The sequence below is a fragment of the Anas acuta genome, chromosome 1 (assembly GCF_963932015.1).
Source record: "Anas acuta chromosome 1, bAnaAcu1.1, whole genome shotgun sequence".
In the NCBI taxonomy this organism is placed as follows: domain Eukaryota; kingdom Metazoa; phylum Chordata; class Aves; order Anseriformes; family Anatidae; genus Anas; species Anas acuta.
In genome coordinates this window covers 112,372,927-112,386,590 of record NC_088979.1, presented here as the reverse complement: position 1 = coordinate 112,386,590, position 13,664 = coordinate 112,372,927, and the positions used below count along the sequence as shown (strand labels likewise).

Genomic DNA, 13,664 nt, shown 5'->3' with positions numbered 1-13,664 from the left:
GCACTTGAGACTTCGATTTTTGCAAGCAACAATATACCAGAAGTAGAGTATGCATGGTAGTATATTAAACTCGTTCAGTCTTTGTGTATTACTCTAATTCAATCTTAGTTTGATAAAAGATCATCAAATGAGGAAGCTGAGCTGTTAGATGTCAGAACCAGATGTCTGAATGGTTTTAATTTATATAAATTTATGATAGCCTACACTATGAGAGATTGAGTCAACTATTTCCAAGCCTTAGCATGCTCATGATGTTAAAGCCAAGTAACAGGGGTTTGGATTTTGTGTGCTCTTTTTCAGGACTCCAAACTTTTCTCTCTAAATATTTATAAAACATCTGAAACTTCTCAAAACTTCTAAAATGACCTAATGCGGAGGTTCTTCATGAAGTTAGAAGCAAACAAAGGTTGAACAGGAATGTCACAAACAGCAATTGGAAGGCTTCATGAATTTGTATGTCATCCTTGTGCAAGGGCCATGCTAATCTTCTCTGTATCATTCCAGTTTTAGTGTATGTGCTGCCAAAGCGAGAACCACTTCTGCTTATAATCAAAATACAACCACAAATAGAAACCAGGGAAGAAAATACTGCAGTTTTAAAATCCTGTGTTAACACAGATGTTTGTTAGAACATATATATGTAGGATATATATTTTTGTGATATTTTGGAGGAAATAATTTCCAAAATTTCTGAGTTATAAGTGCCCGGTCCAGTCCATGATGTTCATGAGAATCATACTGATGGCTGTGAGGAAATAGCCTTACAAATAGTGCAAACAGGTGTAACTGAAAAATCTTTACGAAAAAAAAAAAAGAGTGTAACTCCACCCACACAGCAGGAGTCCACTGAAGAGAATAACACTAGTAATGCAGATCACAGTTCTGAATAGTGAAGACATCTAGTGGCTGAATCCATAGCCAGCTTGGACAGCAGAATTGGTCGTTAAGGGATGTGTTTCTGTCAGTGTAATTTCTGGTTGTCTTAATGCTGAGTTAGGGCAAATGTTTGCCAGGAATTTCATATCAGTAGTTGATATCTAATATTTGCTTTCTCATTAGAAAGATTAAATTTTAATCGGGGAGCAAAACAATCAGGTAAAATAATCACTCAAAAATAGGCAAATAATGCTTAAATTTCAAGTTTGTTTCTCCTGTTTTGATGAGAACCAGGAAAGACCTTGAGGGATGGGGAAGGAGATTCATTACTATGGTTCAGATCCTTATCTTGATAAATAGCCCTAGGGCATTTCTAATTTTATTTTATTTATATTTTTTTCTGACCCTTGTAATCTTTTTGGAGTTTTAACCGTAGCTTTAGGTAACTCATGCTTGTGGTTTGATCCCTATTTATGCTATTAAACGTTTGAGGGGCTTCCTCAACTTCCTGCAGAAAGTGGGAGGGTAATGTGAAGGGAAAATTGGTAACTGGCTTGGGCTGAGACTTTTGCTACTGACTTGTTTTTCAAAAAGGCAAGGCTTTGTCTGTTCTCTAGGGTGTTTTGAGATTACATCTCGATATGGATAATTCCTTGTTTGTTCAGAAATGTGAGATGCACGCTCCTGTAGAATATCCCATGTTGGAAGGGACACCCACAAGGACCTTTGAGTCCCACAACTTGGTCTCCAAAGGACCACCCAAAAACCAGACCATGTGTCTGGGAACATTGCCCAAACCTCACAGGAGAGGTGAAGATGGTCTCAACTGCAGAAAGGAGCACGTGTTTCCTGTACCATAGGTAGGTAATTTATGAGAATTTGTCACTTTGTATTATTAATAGTAAATATCTTAGGCACTCATCTATGTTTTTGGAGCCCTTTTCTTGAAAATACTTTGGCAAACATGACTTCTATTATCGCTGCTTACATTGCATTATTATTTTTTATTTCCTTTCTGTTGAACAGTAGGGTTTTTTTTTTTTTTTGGTGTTGTTATTGAGATTCTGCCGAAAGATGTCAAAGAACTTGATATTAATCATATTTCTTGTTAAGACTTTCTTACCTCCTTGAGACATTCCTGGAAGCTTTTTTTTTTTTTTTTAAATGGCAACAAGTTAGAAATAATATTTTTAAAATATATATTTAAAAAGTAATTTATATTCAATTTTTTAAAATAGTCCCTTAATTTGAGGCACTACAGTACCAAGTTCTGCTTTAAGCACATTTCAGAGATTTTGCTGTATATAAAACACTTCACTAAGCAAATATAACTGTAACTTAAACATAAAAATATATATAAAAAAATATACTATAGATATAAAAATGTAAGGTAACTATTTACAAAAGAAAGGAAGGACAGTCCTAATCTAACACTGTAACAAGGAGAGGGAGGAGCTTATGTGTTTAATTTAAGACACAATTGTTTGAAGATGGATGAAAAAAATGTCACTAGATGGCACTGACTTCCACTGTGTGGTAACTTTGCTATATGCAAATCAGACCTCAGCTGAATCCTAGCAGATACCACGTCTTTCAAGAAGGAAGATATTTCAGTGCAATACAAATGCAACAATTGGCACAGTTGTGTGTGCGCTGAACACTTTTGTCAGAAGGGTTTCCAAGAATACAGAGTCAAGTTTGGACAGTCTTAACATCTGAGGATTGCTGTTAATAGCAACTTTATTCACCTGATTCAGTCCACTTGGTTGTGTCTGTTTCTTCTTTACTGTACATAAACGGGGGGAAAATACCTAAGTTTTCTTTCTGACAATACAGTTTGTGTTCTGGGTTTGTTTTCTCCCTTTTTCCAGGTAGTTAGGCATTGGCCTCTGATCACCCACATGGCATTTAGATAGTGGCCTCCAGTAAGTCTGCTGAAAATTACCTTCATAACACTATATGAAGAAGTTTTAGTATCTTCAAGAAATGAAATAATTTAGTCTCTCAGCAAACTTTTTCCATCCAGCTACTTGTTTGTTGCTAATGATATGCAGCTCGCAGTACATGTCTCTGCAGCCTGTTCCCATCTCGTATTACTGCAACTCACTGCTAAACGAGGGATCGGTTACTTCTTTTCTTTACCAGCTTCTCCCTTTATCACAGTGAGGCTTTCTGCATCTCCCTGCTCTTCCTGAGCAATTTCAGTTTAAGCAGATGAGCTAAGTTTCAATAAATTGGCATGTGTGTATCTTGGGTCAGGTTCTACAGTGCAGGCTGAGCAAGGGCCTGTTGGCTTTTGGCAAGGGGTGTCAGCTCTTTGTTCAATAAAGTGAAGGTTAAGAAACTGCTCAAGGTTTTGTTGTATGTAAAATGCCTCAATAAGGGTAAGCGTGGGTATTCCAGCTATTGGATGCATTTTATGGTAATGACAGGTTTCAGAAATAAGGGGAGAGAGGAAGCAATTTAAGGCTAATTATGAAAGAATTAAAGTAAGGAGGTCTTATTTACTGAAATATTTACTGTAGTGAAATCTAATACTGAATATGGGAGCTGTTTTGTACACTGAAGGACAGATTAAAAAAACCTCTTGAGGCAAGCAGTATATAAAGAAACCCTAACAGCCTCTAAAGGTCCCAATTATTTTTTTCTCCAGCTTTGAACAGAAATGCTGAACGACACGCTCTCTCCCCTGCATTGGTATAAGATACTTATTGGTTAACTGAAAAACAAAATTCCTTATTTTCCTCAGGAACATAGTGGTTCTTATGGAAGGGAAAGATCAGATCAAGTATCCACTGAGTGATGGTAGGAACTTCCTAATGAATGTGTGCTGTTATTTTAGTGCATGGAGCACATGATAATACAAGAGTACTGGTTGCTTCACTGCACCTAATTAGCCCTCTGATCTTACATCCTGTCCCTACCTGTGCGGTACTGAGCTGGAGAAGACACAGTAAGTACTGATATACATCTAAATTAGGAATTTAAATTGCTGGGGTCATTTGGCTCAGCTGATGACAGGCTTTATGGACCAGCTGAAACCAGTAGTCTTCCTTATGGCCTCCTCCAGCTCTAGCTGAGATCTTCTATTAAGATGGATGTTCTTTTGCAAGACTAAATCTTTTTTTTTTTTTTTTTTTTTTTCTGAAACTGAAAGTGAGCATTGAGTTGGGACACTCAAAAGCTCATCTCAAAGGTAGAAGAGACCAAAATGGGTATTTGGTAATTGTTTATAATTTCTATTTTATACTGAGTTTTCTATTTTGTACTTAATACAATTCTATTTTGTACTTGGTCTGTAACACTTAGGATTGGTCTTGAGGCTGCCCTCTGACAAGCCTGAGTGACAGCTGCAGCTCTCTATCCCATCTGAGTCTGCACCTTGTGCTTGTGAGATGTGGTAGCCCCTGCTTTTGAATACGAAAGTAGTGTCCTTACCACTGGAGGACCCATAAATTCCAAACCAGTTGTAGACAGAGAGAAGTTGTGGGATGGGCAGAAAAAAATCCTTACCTGACTTAAGCAGAACTTCCATAGACTGTCTATCCTCTAGTCTCTGCTGTCCAGTCTATGTAAATGACAAATGCCCAACCTAATTAATAGTAGAAATGTGGCCTGAAAGCAATTATTGTTTACGTAGTCCTACTGCATCTTGGATATGGGTTAAACCATGTGATTCACTTAGGAAAGTAAACTGTCATCATAAGAATTTAGCAAGGCTGAGTTAGCAAACTCTAGATGCATGCCTCACCTGATTCTGCAGCAGCTTCCACACGCGTTGTTACCGATGCATTGATTCAGCAACTATACGTAACCTTCTTTCAAAGAGGAATTACCCATGCAAGAAAACTTTAAGAAAGGGTATGTTTACTTCTCTTGTGCTTTTCCATGTGGTATAAGGGTAAGAAAAAGTAGCCTGATCTAAAGGGGCTGACATCTGAACATGATTGAGAGTGGGAAATTAATGATTAATAAACTCATGAACCAAGAGGCTGCAAAAGTTTCTCACTGATCTATCATGAGATTTCAAGCCAATCAAGAATTCAGGAAAAGAAACTTGAAAATAAACAACCCCCCACTTGATTAGTTTGACAGGCTGAAGTTTTTGCTCTTTTTCTTTTCTCGAAGTCTGTAAGGGAGTCAGAGATCAAATGCTGACCTTCTTGCAGGTAGTTTGGAAGGACCTGATTCTTCCATGTTGCAGAAGCCCTTACTGAAAAGATCTGAAGCATTAGGCAGCTACAGGATGCTATACCTACAGATCGCTTACTGTAATTTCAAAATGCGTAGCAATTATTGCACTCAGCATTCACTTGCCACCGGAGGTGTGATTAGGGAATTTCTGTCACAAGAAAAAGTCACATACGTGACTGGCAACAGGGATTCTGTACATTCAGTCCTGAAACATACTTCAGTGTGATTGTATAGATGCATCAACAGTCAACCTGCATCAAAACAGAGTAAAAGCTAAAACAATGGCATGGGTGCATCTTTCCCTTGCAATGTCACCAACCATTTCCACTGCCTTGCATTACTGTTATATTTGAACTGCCACAGTTTCTTTATCTGCTTTCTTGTTGAAATAAGAGATCATGCATAAATTCTATGAAAAAGGAATTCCTTTATTTTTAAAAAAGGACCATTTTTCCATTACCAAATGAAAACTTTACAAAGTAAAGTATTTCTCTTCCAATAGTATTTTAATATAAAAACTTAAATCACTTTCTCTGGTCTTTCTGCTCTAACAGGAAGCCCGGTGGCACTGCAGGAGACTGAACCCAGATAGTTTCAGCCCCACTCTAGTACCTGATCACAGGTTCATCACTTGTTTCAGTAAAACCAGTTCTGCAGCCACTTACCAGAAGCAAAACATCCTTTAACATCAAAACAAAAATACAGCATCTTCACTAGCCCAGAAGAGACTAAACTCTAATAGCATTATTACAATGAGAAGCTTTTGTTAAAAAAAATTTATTTTGAAAGTTAGACACAACCTTAAAATTGTACAAAGACAACAAGCACTCAAATTACACAAAAAATTAGCAGTGAGTACAATGCGAACACAATAACAGTGAGTCTTGCCTCTCTTTATATGCAAATATAAATAGAGTTAATCCTTGCCAAACTTCCAGCTTTTTTTTTTTTTTTTTTTTTTTTTTTCCCTCCTGAAAACCAGCTCATTATGCTGCAAAACCTAGCAGGGAGCATTTCACTGTTCAGTTCAACAGAATTGTTAAAAGGGGCTCTGACTAAAAATAGTCCTTCTATCATGAGAATATCCCATACTTTGTAGAACCAAGTTTCTCTCTCAATTGAACAACAGCTTTCCCTTTCATTATGTCCAATGTGTCACCTCCTATAAGGACCTGCCAAATTACAGGCTTCAAATGTTTAAATATACTAGAACTCATGTTTGTTTGTTTTTCAAGAACATGCATGCTGAAACTAACATGGTGCATACACATAAGTAGTCACAAAACAGAGAATGTTCCTTTTGTCTGGTATTTTACTCTTTGAAAGTATTGTTCTGAGAAAAGCACTTCAGAGACATTTTAGCTGTGAGTTGGCTAAAATAATGTAAGTACATGGTCAGAGTAGTTTTTTTGTTGTTGTTGTTTTTTAAATTACACTTAGTTTCAAATATATTAATAAAATCACCGGGGAAAAAAAAGTATCCCTTATAGCCTGTCCCTTTCAAATGCACATATGACAAAAAGTAGAAGCTGCTAACATCCTCCCTTTACTTTTGAGAGTATTCTTTATAGGAAATAAATGGAAAAATAACACAATGTTCTTGCAGAAAAAAGCAAAACCCCATAGAGACTGTTAAACAACGTAACCACAGCCTCTGTGGTAGGAATTTGTTATTACTTAGTTTTAGACATACCAGAAAACCTCGGCTGTAAATCTTCCCTAAGATCAATACTAATTAAATCAAGGTTATGCTTTATCCAACCACGGCCACAGCAGCAAAATTATGGTATGAACTTGACTATTTGCAGGACTCAGTTCCAAGACTGAGTGGAACCATTTTTACTTTAAAAGAAAACAACCGTAACTGTCTTGTTTATGATTCGGGCTATGTCCGTGAATATAAACTCACTTATTATTCTTTCTAGCTTACCTAGAACTAATTTATCTTCAATTGTTTTACCTCATTATATATTGCATATAATCTGGTAATCTTGACTTTCACGAGGCTTCACAATTTTTTTTAACGTAAATATTCCACTAGTAAGACATCACTGTCCTACAGACTGCTGTGCATTGCAATTCATTCAGTTCCATTCAAAATCCTGATGATCTATTTCCAAGCTCTTATAAGTTGGTAGCCTATGGCTACACTGATAAGGTTCCTTACCAGGCTCATATCCTCTCCAGTAATTCTGCATTAAAAATACATTGAAGCTAGAATAATTTCTCAAAATACTTACAGAATTGTATTCTGCATGCAGAACCTAAATTTACAGACTACTTTGTAAGCTGGGAATAAGCTTTTGATAAACTAGGTGGTCAAATACTACTTTGTCTTATTGAGGATGACTATTTTTTTTTATCAAAAGCTGTCGATACCACTACCTTTTATTTTCTATTTATTTATTTATTTTTAATGTAATGGGAGGAGTATAGGTAATGTTATCATTAGGTTTTTCAAAATACCTGTCAGTTTGCGGGTCCAAGGAAAAACATACGTTCAATTCTGCCCGAAATGGTTATGGGGTATAGCCTGGAAAGTCCCATGTTCACAAAGACTGAGCTAACTAGCTCAAATCTGTATCTTTTAATCACACCATTCTCTCAAAACTTTTGTTTAGTGGAAGGCTGTTTTCTCTACGCTTCTTTGTTTCTTGTTTGCTTCAATTCTAAGATGGCATTTGTAAGGTGAAAAAAAAATTAAAGCAAGGATATTGTTTCACTGTAATGAGACAGCAGCTGTAAAAGAACACGTTAAATTATTGTCAGGACAGAAAAGGCTATTGGCAGTGTACCTTTCACTTGGCTTAAGAAAATTTATAACGGTTCTAGCCCAAGGCAGTTCATGATCTTAAGCAAAACTCAAGCTTGTGCAATAGCAAATGATATTTGGGAAGGCATAGTTTAATACCTACGATTAGAGAAAAAAAATCACTACTGTTATTTGCTGGAAGTTCTAAACCAGCAACCAGTATCACTGACAGGATTTCTGTGACCACATCAAGTCCCACTACTTTCAACAGGGACAAAAGGTGCACTGGGGTACTGAATACCTGCGTGGTGGTACATGTGGATAGGCAGCCTTCTGCTTTTTACTTTTGTCCATTTGTTCAAACTCTTCACAAAGCAGGAGACCTGGTTATAACCTAACACCATCTGCATTTCTTCAGGAGCTAATTGCATAAAACCCAGCTGTTACTAAGTATTATAAGTCTCTTTTAATCCAGCAAAGGAGACTCTGCTCTAGAAACAGCCAAGGAAACAAAATGAGCAGGTCATTTTGTCTCTTTTAGCAAATACTTAGTGTTGCTGTAAATATCCTGAATAAAAGAAATAATGAAAAACAGATGCTGTGAAACTCTACCAGAGAAAGGAAGCTGACCAGTACTACTGGCTCCGCTTGAGGGAGTTAGAAGCATGCTTACACCGCTATACCCACTGAGTGGAGGATTTCTATGCTACTTAGAAGATGCTTGGCACCTCCCTGAATCCAGAGCATTTAAAGAAAATCTAGGACAGGCAGAAGTTGGTCATAATCCAACACTTTGCACAATGCTCCCTCCTTCCATTCAAAAACTTCATAGCGTACTTATGTGGAATGGACTATTTGGCATAATCACTTGGAATAGCTTAGTAATAGCTTACTAGATTTGGGAAAGAGTATTATTGAAAATTTTCAATTCACAACTGTACTTTTTGCCAGTTCAATAGCTGTGATCTTGGCACAGAGTAAGAAATATAGTCCAGGTGTACAATTCCAGTATAGCTTCAAAGTATATATGCATTCCTATTTGCTTGTACAGCTATTGGATAGCCTTCCTTTGCGGTAACTATTCTGAAAACTATTTTAATAATTTTTACCTCCTTTTTTTGAGGTCAAGGCCAAAGAAGTAGAGTACCTTCACAGAGAGCTGGAGGAGCCTCTTCTCCTGTGCACCCTAAAAAGCTCATTCAACTCCGCTATTTAGTGCCTCTCCCACCCCCAATTTAGGTTCGGCATCTTTTGTTCTGCTGGTAAGAAAAAGGCATTTTTCCCCTCTACTGAGATCTTGGTCCAGTGTGAGATTCATTTGACAGCAGCTGCACTGTAAACCACTCTGTTACTGGTTTGTCCATTCAACTTCCAAAGATTGGCACTGGAACCGAAGGGAACGTGTTGAACAGAGAAAAGGAAACATTGATTTAAAAGAGCAGGCATGGTAAACCTTCAAAACTCCTGGCTTTACGAGAATAGTGGAGTTCAAAGGTCAGTACACAAGAACAGCTATGTAAGCTAGATAATGAACGCATCCACAGTTCCATCAAATAGGGTAAGAATATTCTAGAAGAAAAACATTTCCTGGTTTATATTATAAGCCAACTTGATTAGGAATTTGCAATAATCCTCCCCTGAAAGACCAGTTATATTTAACTAAACATTCTTAGAGCTTCTTGCATTTCAAATGCGCAGCACTTCTTGGTCACTCACGGACAGGATACTGGACAAAGCAATCCACTGACATGATTAACAATTCCTACTGCGTCTTCTTCCTTGCATGCCAAGATGCACGGTTTAGGTAAGTGAGGTCCTCCATCCAAGTGCCTTTTTCTCAGCGTCAGTTACAGCTGGGCTGAGCGTAGACAGGACGTATGCCAGGCACCTTCCCCACGTTCAACACGAGTTCTACGTCAGCGTAGCTCTGAAGCCTACTGCAGGGTTAGCAACAGCCTGCGGCATACCGCTCAGTTCACAAATAGATTGTCATTTCTACAATAATACAAAATAGCTTGTAAAACCAATATGTAACACTGTATATATGCATGAATATAAAAATAAACCACACCATCAATATGTAAAACTTCACAACGATGATGAAAACAGTCTTCTTCTCAACGATCTTCGGTGTTGATGAGTTGGTTCTCATTGTCATACCCGTCAGGCAGGTATGCTTTCCTTAGCTGGTCTGACTTAGGTATCGAGCTACCATTCTTGACGTAGCGAGACAGGAAGGCTCGCACAGAAGGATGATCAGCCTTCTCGAGCGGAATATTCGCTTCCAGGCACATTTTCACAAAGTCCTGGATGACGCTGGTTTTCTCTGTTTGGGCAGTACTGTTGCACTGAAGGGAGGCCGTCAGAGTCCTTTGCTTCTTCCTGATGTTCTGTTCCTCAAACTCTGCCTTCCGCTTTGTATGCGTTTTTGACTTGAGGTGGTCGTTGATTGCAGACTTGCGAACGTGATTCAGAACCACGTTGCAGGAAGTACAAAAGAGTTTTCCTCCATCCTCATGAAGCTCGCTGCCAAACTCAGTTACGCGATCCTGAGGAGTTACATAGAGAGCAGTCTTCGAGCGGTTACGTGATGGAGCAGACTTCACGCCAAACCGTTCCATTGCTGCCTTCAGTGAGCTCTACCCAAAAAGCTGAAAAGAATAACATAAAAGGCTGTTAAAGCATGCTAGTGATTTCAATCAAATAGTATTAAGTGCAGTCTAGTCAATATCCAGCATAGTGCTCGTTGCCATCTAAAAGCCAATTACATGTAAGCCATTTGTGAAACTATCATTGAACAGTTCTACAGGTCTCCAAATAACTTTGGAGAGGGAAGTTTGTCAGGGGTCAGTGTAAAATATTTTTTAGTTTCTACAGGTACAGAGCTCAATGGAATCCTTAAACTTCATTTGTTCCTCACTAAAAGTCACACAAATTTAATGGTTTTTTTCATCAAGGTGGTTTTATCCTTTATTTTTTGAGAAAAATGGTGCTTTCTCAATGTTTAAACAAATTTAACAGTTTACTAGTTATGCTGAGTCACTATTTTTCCATTGACTTCCTGAAAATCTATATTACTTCTGTTCAAAAAAACCTCAGGTGTCCAAGAATCAGGCAAGAAGTCCACTCTGTCCCTTACAAAGACCAGTAAAAAGACCTAAGCTTTGACGGCACTCATTTGGGAGTACCCTTCAATTTTGCCCCTGCCTCAACCCCTAACTAAGACTCAAAGACTAACTTAGAGGCCTAACTTAGAGTCAAAAGCGAATCTTCTTGTCACTGCAACCAGAGATTGCAAAGAAACTGCAACAAAAGCAGCCTACTGTGAACAGAAACTTGCATGTGCACATTTCAATTCCAAAGCAAAACCATTTTTTTCCAAAGAAGACAACAACTTCTCTATGAAAGGTAACTGATGCATAGACGAGACAGCTGGACTGTTCTGAACATCACTTTAAATTATGTTATTATCAAAGCAAGCAGTAACCTAGACTAATGTACTAAAATCAGCCAGGACCTATTTCTTTTCTTTGTTGTTGGAAAAGGTAGGAGCAGGTATAAATCTCATCTAGGATAATTTAAGTCTTTTTTCAAAGTAAAGCCCTGTTCAGGTTTGATTTTTTTTAAGCAAAATAATAATTGACTTAATTATCTACCTACTTTGTACTAAAAAAAAAAAAAAAAGGGTTTCTTAAAAATTCCATGGCAAATATTTTGAGGAAACATAACATGATGGCCAACATTTATTTATGGGTATGAATGACTTCAAGGAACTTAGTATTATCTGTGTTGATTACAAGAAGAAATGAACATCTGAATGAGCAGAGATGTACTACTCTCTGCATTTACTTTGTTACACACAGGCTCTGTTGCAACGTTTTAAAAATCCGCCTTTAAAAGATTGAATTTGCCGACTAACTTGTTGACTAACAAGTTGAGCTTGTCCAACTTTAAGGACTGAATAGTTTTTGCTGTCCAGAAGGCCATTCGCTTGCTCTGGGAAAAGGGTAAACAAACAGAGAATTCAGTCCTCAAGACAACAAGGACACGCATCGCTCCACGAAGAGATGACAACCTTTTGAAAATGGGAGCCAAACATCTTGCTCTTAGGTATTTTCTTAATCAGTTTTTTGAAGTAATTTGCAACTTCCCAGAACCATCAGCCTTGAATGACACCGCACAATGAATGTTTAAGATAAGTTTTTACATTCTTACAACCTAGTTTCCTGGAATCAAAGTTTCAACAAGCCTTACCCCAAAATAACGCTGCCACTCAGGAGCTTGACATGTCAGAGCGAATGATCCCCGAAACCGGCCGCCTGCAGTTACGCTACCTCCAAATTAAGACCGGCATTCTACGAATAGTTCAAAATAGTGAAAAATGCGATATTTTTTTCCAGCTCTCAAGGCTTGGCGTGGATTCTCAGATATGACCGGGTTCCTGCGCGGGGGGGGGGGGGGAGGCGTGCCCGCAGCCGGCCTATTCCCCACCTATTCCCCAGTGCATTGGGAACCGCGCCGAGGCTGCCGGCAGCAGCAGGAGCCCCGCGGGGAGCCGCGGACCCCGCTCCCCCGGCCCCACTCGCGGGGGCTGCGGGCTGCGAGGCGGCGCCGGCTGCACCCCGGGCACCCCCCGGGGAACGGGGGCGCCTCCTCAGCGCCGCGCCCACACCACACACACACACACGCACACGCCCGGATCTGTGTGTCCGTACCCCGTAACCGCACGCCCAGCGCCCCCGGCCCGTCCGTTACCCGCCGTTAGCGGCCGTTCCCGCCGCGGCCTGCCCGGCGCCGCGCAGGCAGCCGGCCCTACCCAGGCTGGCGGCCGCGGTAGGCGGGCCCTAGCAACCCGCCTAGCAACCGCCGCCGGGGAGGGCGGGGCGAGGAGGGAGGCGGGCGCCGATTGGCTGGCGGCGGCGGGGCGGCGGGGAGACGGGCGGCGGGACGGACCAATAGCGAGGCGGGAGCGAGGAGGCGGGGCCAGGAGGCGGGCGCGGCCGGACGTGAGCTGCGCGGCGGGGAGGGCGGGGCGGGGCTGGGGGCGGCCCTTCCGGCGGGGCAGGGAGGGGGCCGCTGGGTACGCGCAGGGCGGCGGGGGCAGCATGGCGGAAGACGAGAGCGACCAGGAGGCGGAGCGCCTCAGCGAGGAGCTGGAGGCCCTGGCGCCGCCCGGCCCGCCGCCGCCGCTGGGCAGCCAGGCCTACTGCCGCCGCTTCTGCCAGGTGCGCGGCAGCGCTCGCCTCGGGGGCTCCCGGGGCCGGGGGGGAGCCCGCACGGCCCGGCCCTGGGGCGTGTGTGTGTGGGGGTGCTGGGCCCGGGGGTGCGGGGAGGGGCCTGAGGTGGGGGGGAGGGGGGGGGGGGCGCCAACAGGTTGTGCTCCCGGGCCGGGTCGCTGCCAGGTGCTGGTGGCACCCGGGTGGCACCCGCCGTGTCCCGGCCGCGGAGCCTGCCCTTCGCCGAAGCACCCGGCCTGGGCGGTGTGGGATGGAAGCGCCTCGTTGCCTCAACTCCTCGGCCGCGTACCGCTGCGCCTGTGTTCTTCCATTTCAGCAAAGGGGCTTCTCCGTTACTGCTTTCTGTTCTTAACCCGCAGTGGAACGCTTAACTGACAATTTGCTTATTGCGGTTGGCAGCTGGAACTCTCGGTGTGCTGCTCAGTAAGTCTCCAGGTTGCTTTTTGGTTCCGTCTCAGTCCTCTTAAACAAATCTTTGAACAGAAACCAATATCCGTTCTGTACAGGCTCAACATACCTATTTTGAGATCCGTACAGCCAGTAAAAAGCGAAGCAGAGGTTTCTGGAAGTATGGGGTAAATCACAGAGTCACACTGTGGTTCTGT

At 41.3% G+C, this 13,664-nt stretch overlaps 2 protein-coding genes and 1 non-coding gene across 10 annotated transcripts in view; 1 reads left to right on the top strand and 2 right to left on the bottom strand.

Annotated features, from left to right (window-relative positions):
* Positions 1-427: 427 nt before the first annotated feature.
* On the bottom strand, positions 428-534 carry LOC137850359 (U6 spliceosomal RNA). The gene has a single exon (XR_011092504.1). It is a non-coding gene; the product is annotated as a U6 spliceosomal RNA (small nuclear RNA).
* A 4,943-nt stretch (positions 535-5,477) lies between these two features.
* Positions 5,478-12,688, bottom strand: CGGBP1 (CGG triplet repeat binding protein 1). 4 transcript variants are annotated; one of them, XM_068693338.1, is made up of 3 exons: positions 12,578-12,663; positions 12,077-12,177; positions 5,478-10,473 (listed from the first exon to the last, which is right to left on the bottom strand). In XM_068693338.1, the coding sequence occupies exon 3, from the start codon at positions 10,441-10,443 to the stop codon at positions 9,940-9,942; it is 504 nt and encodes a 167-aa protein (XP_068549439.1). In that variant the 5' UTR covers positions 10,444-10,473; positions 12,077-12,177; positions 12,578-12,663; the 3' UTR covers positions 5,478-9,939. The 4 variants fall into 4 exon arrangements, with proteins under 4 accessions (XP_068549439.1, XP_068549430.1, XP_068549458.1 ...); XM_068693329.1 differs by having other exon boundaries at positions 12,538-12,655; XM_068693357.1 differs by lacking the exon at positions 12,077-12,177 and having other exon boundaries at positions 12,578-12,688.
* Positions 12,689-12,867: 179 nt separating this feature from the next.
* The window catches only part of ZNF654 (zinc finger protein 654), a 130,506-nt gene continuing 129,709 nt past the window's right edge, over positions 12,868-13,664 (top strand). For 3 of the 5 annotated variants that reach the window (XM_068693001.1, XM_068692990.1, XM_068692992.1), the window contains exon 1: positions 13,462-13,482. Coding sequence is in view for 1 of the 5 variants with exons in the window: in XM_068692989.1 (XP_068549090.1) it covers positions 12,928-13,047 (120 nt within the window). In the remaining 4 variants the exon portion in view is untranslated. Of the gene's footprint in view, positions 13,048-13,461; positions 13,483-13,664 lie in introns of those variants that run through there. The other 2 variants (XR_011099762.1, XM_068692989.1) reach the window with 1 other exon arrangement.

Bases quoted from the DNA above. Each gene is read 5' to 3' on its own strand.
- CGGBP1 (XM_068693357.1), bottom strand. From the start codon at position 10,443: ATGGAACGGTTTGGCGTGAAGTCTGCTCCATCACGTAACCGCTCGAAG.